Source organism: Miscanthus floridulus, chromosome 6, assembly GCF_019320115.1.
Source record: "Miscanthus floridulus cultivar M001 chromosome 6, ASM1932011v1, whole genome shotgun sequence".
NCBI lineage: Eukaryota > Viridiplantae > Streptophyta > Magnoliopsida > Poales > Poaceae > Miscanthus > Miscanthus floridulus.
In genome coordinates this window covers 16,597,296-16,605,764 of record NC_089585.1, presented here as the reverse complement: position 1 = coordinate 16,605,764, position 8,469 = coordinate 16,597,296, and the positions used below count along the sequence as shown (strand labels likewise).

Genomic DNA, 8,469 nt, shown 5'->3' with positions numbered 1-8,469 from the left:
GTTCTTGTTGGAGTAAGGATTTTTCCATTAAAATAATATTCTTGCTCTATAGTGATGAGTACATATATTATAAACTTTTTTAGTTATGTCCAAAAGTTTTTGCGTCTGAATGAAAAGAAAAAACAGTGAAAATCCAACGACAGCAAGTGAAACCTGACTCGTGAGGTCTAATAGAAAAACAGTGAAATAAAAGTGGAATTCACGGACTTTGGTGTCACCAAGCACACGTGCCAGCAAACACCAAAGCCACCTAGGGCCCGCGAAAAATAACGAAATGGCAAAATATTGATGATCACCCTCTTTTTTTTTTGACAACAGATCATCACCCTTAAAAGAGTAGAGAATGGAAAAGAGGATTAGCAAGAAAAAATCTCAACTCCTCTAAATATGGTAGCCTTTAAAAAAAATCGAATCCACAAGTCAAAGGGTACATATAACCATCGACGCACGGCTAGATGAGACAAGTGCATCCAGGACATGAACGAAAGGAACGAACGAATGAAAGTCTTAGGGTCTCTTTGGCATGGCTTATGCCGGCTTCAGCTTTATCTATTTTACGCAAATCGAGACACTGTAGTGTAAGCTGTTTTGTAAGTCGGGGTTAAAATGAACTAGAAGCTGAAAAAAATCAGTTTTTCTGGCTTCACCGGCTTTGGCTTCACCGATGAAGCCGTTTTGGATGAGCCGTGCCAAAGGAGGCTTTAATCGCGCAAGCGCCTCATCGGCAAGTTGAACCCTTCCCTTTCTTTTTCTTCGATGGGGCTTTTGTGGATTTCTTCCTGAGGAAGACGTCTATGAGCATGGCCTTGGACAGTAGCCTTCAGTTTCCTCTTCTTGTTTGATGGTGCTGCGACAGCCTGCTGCCTCATGTTCTTCTTCCTGAGGAAGACGTCTGTGAGCACGGCCTCGGACTGCAGCGACGCTCTCAGCATCTCCAAACCCTGCACAACACCATTGCATTAGCACGGTAAATATATAATCTAACATGCATACTGATTTAATTTTTTAAAAAATCATTTACTACTGCAAGCTGCTTATTATGTGTCCATCAGTGCATAGTACATATGTACGTATGAAGAGCAGGGCAGAGATCATTACCTCGGCGTACCCCACCCGAACTGTCATCTCCTGGAGCGAGCTGATATCTGCGACACCCAAGGCTTTGAGGAGAGTGATGACGGAGACGGCGGACAGAGGCGCTACCTTGAGGTCGTCCATGATCGTGTACGTCACGACCTCCTTCACAAACCCCACGCCTGCAGGATCAGAGAAACCCACGACCTCTATGGGCTCGTTCATCTTTCCGCCGCAGAGACGACATGGCGCGCTCCTCGCCACGGTCACGTAGTTGTAGGCTTGTAGCAGCTGGCGTCGCCTCCCTTGCTGCACTGGAAGACTTCAAGGGCCGGCGCCGGCGCCGGCAGCTGGGGGAGCCGCGTTCCTCTCCCGTACCCGCCGGGCCGCGAGAGCAGCGCGTTCCTGGCGTCGGCGGAGGGGATGTAGGCCGAGTCCATCTCCTCGACGCTGCCGTAGAGGTTGCCGATGCAGCCGATCGACCATGGCGTCCTTGCTCAGCATCTTGACGACCGCGCCGACGGGCAAGGTGAGGAGGGAGAGGAGAAAGTCCACCACGTCCTTGCCGGCCTCGGCGTACAGCACGCGCCCGGCCTTGGTGTTCACCAGCAGCTTCATGCTTAGCGTGCTCCTACAATCATTTGGGCCAGTTGTTGGGGCCATCCTTGGACCGAGACCGGTGCTATGGACTATGGATCGGAGCGTACTTGCAGCTTGCAAGCGGAAGTGTATGGCAGGTGTAGCACCGCGTGAGAACTGTATTGTATGTATACGTATAGTCTGAGAAGGGAGCGCAGCAGCATGTGAGAGCAAGGCCAATAAGCTTGCGGACTGTTCGGCTGGTATTAAAGTCGACTGATAAACCGGCTGAAGCTGTTTTATTATGAGAAAAAAAATACTATAGATTCTAGTTTACGACTGATTAGCAGTCTACCTAATCTTGTGACAACACAAGAGACAAGCAATACAACAGCTTAGCTGTACAAAAAGTACTCATGTATTTAATTCACTGAAGTACACTGGACCTGGTGATCGACACTAAACACATCTCTGTAGCTACTTGTGTTGCTGGCACATTCAGATCAATGGACATGTTCACAAATAAATCAAACAAGGTGTCGACTGAAGCAAATAAGCAATAATATTGTTCACTAGTAAAATATAATGGCTCTTACAACCAAGTCCACAGCATTAGATAGACTAATGACACACGCAAACTTAAAAGCTTAAGGAATAAAACATGGTCTGCAGTGCAACTAAAACTTGATCCACAAAAGAAGGCTACTACCATGAGCAGCTATTAAACTAATGACATGGAAATAAATCTAGCATCCACAATTTATCAATTTATTTAGCCATATCTCTTGATGAGCAGCAGCCGTCCCACACCACAAAGGGCCGGGAGCTATAGACACCAGCGTGGATTTCATCGAAGTTGGTGGTGCAAGGAAACACCCAGGCCCGGAGGACCCTGGTGGTGCCACGGGCGACATGCTGACGGACGGAGAGGAAGCCGGAAAGGGGTGAGGCAACGGCGCCACCTCTCTCTTCGACCGGCGAGGCATCCGATTTATCCAAGGCTAGGGTTATCACAGATGGAAAATCATCAAACAAATTGTGGGGAGAACTTAAATCGACATTGAAAGAAGACGATTCGGCTTCAGGAGGATAGGATTTGGCGCCTGGTGGAGAGGATTTGGCGCGAAGGGGAAATTGCCGCAGGAGAGAGCGGGCTCGGGGAAAATTGTGGCGGGAGGGAGAAGGGTGGCGATGCACACGGGATCGAGAAAGGAAGAAAGGGGACCACAGACCGTCTCCGTAATCGACCGGTTCAGCGCTAAATCAGCTCTAGCGCATTGTTTCTCGTGCTGGAGCCCGGCACAAGATGTGACGCCAAGCTCGCTCTCTCTTTCACCTAGGATTTTGCAGACATGGCTTAGGGCAGTCCCGATGATCAAGCCTGTTAATTTGGCTGGGCTTGTTCATTGCTGGATCGTGAAGAAGTATCGTTGGCTGGCTTGGTGTGAGAGAAAAATAATGTTCCGGCTGAAAATTTACGATCGTTTATGAGGGAATAATCCCAGCCGAACAGGCTGAGAAACTATACATAATATTTCGGAATTGCTATCTGTTGCCCGTGTGTTTCTTTTGTTGGCAGCACACGGTTTTTTGCTGCATTCATCTGGCGATGGAGGGCTAGGAGCGCTGGTTTTGGTGGAGAGTGAGGTGCCCTTTTGTTGTCTGGCTGATGCGTGGGTCCCACTGCTACTGTTTGTATTTTGGAAGTCGCGCCTGGTATCTGATGGGTCGCGTGGCTCCCCCATTTCTCTCGCTCACATTGCCTTCCTCCCGGCGGTAGTCGAGGGGTCGCGTCCCATTTCTCTCGCTCACATCGCGGCGACGGCAACCCTCTCCCTCCCGGCGCGGTGACCAGGCGGTGTATCGGCGGCAGCGGTGCCTCCTCCTATTGATCTGCTCGGTGACCTGTCGACTAGCTGCTTCCCGGTGCGCTAGAGGCGATTTGATCGGCGGAAGCGGCAGTTGCTCCAGCTCGTTCTTCTTTGTCTCGGACTCATTGTTGAGGTTCGTATTCGATCCCGTTTCTGTGTTGGTAAGATTGCTGGGTCTCAAATCTGTTGGATTCCGTTCCGATTTGGTTTGGGTTTAGGGTTTTTTTGGGTTGTGTTTGTCAATTTGGTTGCGGCAGCGGATGTGGTTGAGGATTAGGTTGCAGCCGAATCCTCTCCGCATCGCACGGTGGCGCTGGCAGTTTCCTCGTCGGTGCTGAGCTTTTACACCGCGCATAGGCGGTGGGTGGGGCGGAGGTTGTATGGCAGGCGGCGGGTGGGTTGGAGGTTGTCCGCGGCAGGGAACGGGTGGGGTGGAGTTGTGGGTGGGGGCGCTTTCCTTGCGCTTCGCTTCCAACTGTGCTGTGGTGCCTCGCTCAGGCGGTGGGTGGGGCGAAGCTTCTTCGGCCTGCATTCCGGCGAGCTGTGAGTGAGGTTGTCCTCCTTTTCATGTTGGTCAGGTGCTTGTGTCTGTACCTGTCGATTTAGAGCAGATGTGGTTTGTTTGTAGATCTTGTTTTGATGCATTGCTTATTCTTCTGCTAGTTCCAGATTAGGATGTTGTTTTGGTTGTTCTTAGGGATCGCTTATTGAGGAGCACAATTGTTGTCAGTGTCACCATGGCTTTGTTCCATGTTTATGTGAATTGTTTGATTGTAAATCCCACTGTTCCAATTGCTTCCCTGTTAACCAATGTCCCAATTGCTTGCCTGTTAAGTCTGATTGTCTTTCTGAACTGCTGTGAAATATCTGAAAAGGGAATTAGAACTCCTAATTGATTAGTTAGGCCATTTGCTCAAAAGGGAATTAGGATTAGTCAGGCCACTCCTAATTGATTATAGTGGAGATTAGAGTGATGGAGTAGGTTTAGTATAGTGTCAACACTATCTGCATTTTTTGTGTTGCTTGAAAACTACTATAGATTGGAGTGATTTTGGTTTTCTGTCTTGGTGCAATCTCTTTTCAAGCTATAGTTTGGTTGGACTACTTTAATCGTTCTGTTTGATAGTTTGATTGCTATCTGGATAGTAGGAGCTAACATCTCTTAACTGTGTGTTGCATATACTGTACAATAAAGCTATGTTTAGTATCTATTTCTTCATTGCACATTTACTAGAAGTAAGTTGCACAGTTTGATTTCTGCAATTTTGTTGTTTAACATGTGCAATATGTGGTATTTACATTTAGATTTCACTCTAATCTGCTTCAGTGCTTGTTTGCTCCTGTCCTGCCCAAGGTGATTTCATTGGCGATGGCTCGATTGGTCTGGAAAACTCGCGCTGCCCCGTCGCGCGCTGCTGAAGGTGTGTACTTGATCCCTTTTCGATGTGTCCATGGACTGTTTAGTTGTTTTTGTGTACTGCTCTGAAATGCCTGAAACATTATTCGGAAACTAAAATTGTGAATATGAGCACATGGCGTCTGCTTGCTCTCTCTAATCTCCCAGCAGCAGTGTTCTTCACTGAACATTCATTTCTCTGTTTCTGTTGGTTTGAGTTGTCCTTTTGTGTTTAGTAAACTGTGAACTGGTATGAACTTAATTGTGAATATGATGTTTAGTAAACCGTGCGTCGCCCTGCCTTCACCAATCGGTTGCTTGCTCGTCGTTTGCCATTGCTAGAGCTCTGAGGTACCTGCGTTCACCACTTTTCTCCCTTCATATGAAGTTTGCCTCATCTTTTTTCCTAATGGATGGAGATTTGGGTGGGGGATTTTGGGATGTAGCCTGGGGATTCGAGCATTTCTCTTTGGCATTGATGTGTAGGTCGAATTTGTGTTGGATTTGGGGGATTTTGTCTGAGTTCATGGAGGGATGGAGTGCGTTTGCTTTCTCCTCAGCTAGACTGGCCTCGTCTCATCGGGGATTTGCCTTGTGTGTCGTCGATTCCGCTGCAGATGGGGTGGGGATGATGTCAAGCGTGGATTGAAATGCTTGGAGGGATGGTGCTCGGCTAGAGGAGTTGCAGTCCGTGAGTTGCTGTGGAAGCTGCTCGATGTGCTTCCTAAAGATCATCATTGCTATATGTAGATAGTGCTGCAAAATATCTTATATGCATAGGTTGCAGCATGTGTGTTGTTTGGTATTGGCATTTTTTGGGTTTGTGCAGTTTGCTATCTTTAAATTCTTTTGGCTATGCTTGTATTTCTTGTTATGAGGTTTTCAAGGGAGAAATGATGCTTAGACATGGAAATTGATGCTTTGGGTTCGAGGGTGTGGGGTTGGCAGCTGTGGTTGGGGTTATATTAGGGACCTTCTCATTGTAGTGCATGTGTGAAAACTTATTTTATGGGGGAATTTACACATAGGGCTGTTGGCATCAATATTGATAAGATACAATATGCTAATGGAACAAGGGAATTGAGGGCTGGCTGCATATTTTTTGGGGGCTGAGTTATTAATGGCACAAGTGAATTGAGGGCTGTTTGTAGCATCAGGTCTTTTGTTAAAGTTCTTTCTCCTCGGGGAAATTGCCATGTGGCTGCTTGTGCTCTTGCATCATGAGTTTGCGACTCTGTATGCCATTTGATGTGCTCCATCTAACACCTACAGTACTATCAATTCTGAGCTTTAGGGCCATAGTTTTCTGTTATCTTTTAGCAAATGCAAACCAAGCTTCCAGCTGGTTCTAATCTTCCACCTGTTTTCTTTAACTATTATTTGACCGATCTTCCTATTGCATCCTATTATGCATGGAGGAAGTGTACCGATCTTCCTATTGCATCCTATTATGCAGGGAGGAAGTGTACTGTCCCTCTTGTTCTTCTAAAGATGACGATCTGATCCGGTTAGTGATCTTACCTGCATTACCTTTTTTTTAGTTTGAGCATGATATACTTTGCTGAATGTCCTCTATGTTCTAATGACACATGCTTTCCCCCATTACTTGTTGTTTGAATGTCCTCTCCCAGTTAAACATTGCTACCTGCTGTGACCATCCATTTTTAGTACATTCTTCTCAGAAAATATAGATGATAAAATAAACGTGCCCAACTGGGAGAGGCCGGGCCATGGCCCCTCATGTATTAGTGTTTTAAGTATCCAAATCTGTATTTTGTACTGAATTTTAATTCTCTGATTCTTATTCTTGTTTTTTTCAGGTTGATTAGTTAAATTACATTATCCTGTAACTTATAGTTACACCAATTGGGTTTTCTGTGATATGATTATGAGTTTGACTTTGATCTTGCAGACCTAAATGTTCAAGTATGATTTTTGTGCACACACACAGGAAGCACCATGAGGTAAGCTGTCAGTTAAAGTCCAACCAGCAGCCGATGGAGATCATTGTCCTCACTACCATGTCACCAGATGAGCTTTGCATATTTTTGCTCATCTCAAACCTTTTGATGGTGGCTCAGCAGCAACTCAGTGTAAGGATTATGCTTTGAAGACCTCTCATCAGACAAAGCCCTGGGGGTGTCTTCCCTGTGGCTTTACTTTCTTACATTATTAGTCATACTATGTGTGGTATTTTTCTGGACAGAATTGTACTAATTGATGCTTTTGTGCAGTGGCTGCTCATCTTACAGGAATACACAGTGCCATCAAGACGCTCAATAGCAGGGTCCGTGTTATCCATCAGTATTTCATTGCCATGCAAAAAGGTTCGTACATATATGAAGTGCTACATTGCTTTATCTCTCGCTACTGAGATAATGCTCTATCGTGCTTGCCCATTTAGTTTTCTGTTTTGTGACTGCTGCTCTATGTTACTGTAACACAGAGCAAAGTCCTCAAGTTGTTGGGATTCATGGGTTGTACTATTGAAATTTTGTTACATATATAGTCAGGTTGTGCTTAGTTTGGGCTTAGGTGGCTATATCTTGCACTCTGTGAGTGTATTTTTCTATGAAATTAATTTTAACTTGTCTAAACTGTGAACTAGTATGAACTTAATTGTGAATATGATGTTGCTTCAGCAGTCCAGCATAAGTTTTTTGAGCTGGACAATTTTTTGACCTGCATGTAGCCATGGAGATTGATGAATTTCTACTACAAACTACATTAGAATTCTACTGAATTGTGATTTTATTCTATTCCTTTGTGTACAAGCACCATTTTCTTGATTGCACATTTATTAGTAGTAAATTGCACACTTTAAGTACTGCAATTATGGTGTGTAACATGTGCAAGATCTGGTCTTTATAAATAACTTTGTCACTATTTTTAGTTAACTTAGAGCATGCAATTGTCCTTGTCCTTTTGGGTATGTTCTGTTCGGGGGTGGCTGTTTGTGCTTGTTTGTCTTTGCAAGATAGTTGTTGCTGCCCCTAATTGCCTAATGACCACTCTTGATTGGTGTGTCTTAGCTCGTGGGAACACCCATCTCTCCACTCTGGTGAACTACACATAGCGGTCATATGCTCCTCTATGCTCAACAACAAGCAGGCTGATGCGATATTTTCCTGAAGTTATTATATTTTCAGTCTATGCCAGACATCTACATGTAACTCCACCACCTTGGTCTTCCCTTTTGTTTTGTGTTATTTTATTTGCATGATTTTTCCTTCTCATTTCCCCACTTCCTACCAGCACATCAACTCCTGAAAAGCTTCTTTTCAGGTAGATGGTGCTCATATAAGTGGGGTATGCCTATCTCTCTGCACTTTGCCACATACATTGGCTGCACTTTGCCACATACATTGGCATGTGAAGAAATTCAATTCTAGTGGCTAACTTGAAATATTCTAAATTTCATTTCTTGTTTTCTCTTTTTTAGGGTTAATATATTTGCTGTGTTCAGCCTACATCTGTTGCTGCCCTAGTTAGTTTTTTGTGTGTTTTATGTACTATCTGATGATGAGTACAGGCCCGATCTTCCGAGAG

At 45.1% G+C, this 8,469-nt stretch overlaps 1 protein-coding gene across 1 annotated transcript; it reads right to left on the bottom strand.

Moving 5' to 3' along the window:
• Nucleotides 1–701: 701 nt before the first annotated feature.
• LOC136460271 (uncharacterized) lies at nucleotides 702–1,737 on the bottom strand. The gene is made up of 2 exons (XM_066460041.1): nucleotides 1,099–1,737; nucleotides 702–941 (listed from the first exon to the last, which is right to left on the bottom strand). Exons 1-2 carry the CDS (start codon nucleotides 1,297–1,299, stop codon nucleotides 702–704), a joined length of 441 nt encoding a protein of 146 aa, XP_066316138.1. The 5' UTR covers nucleotides 1,300–1,737.
• Nucleotides 1,738–8,469: the final 6,732 nt, after the last annotated feature.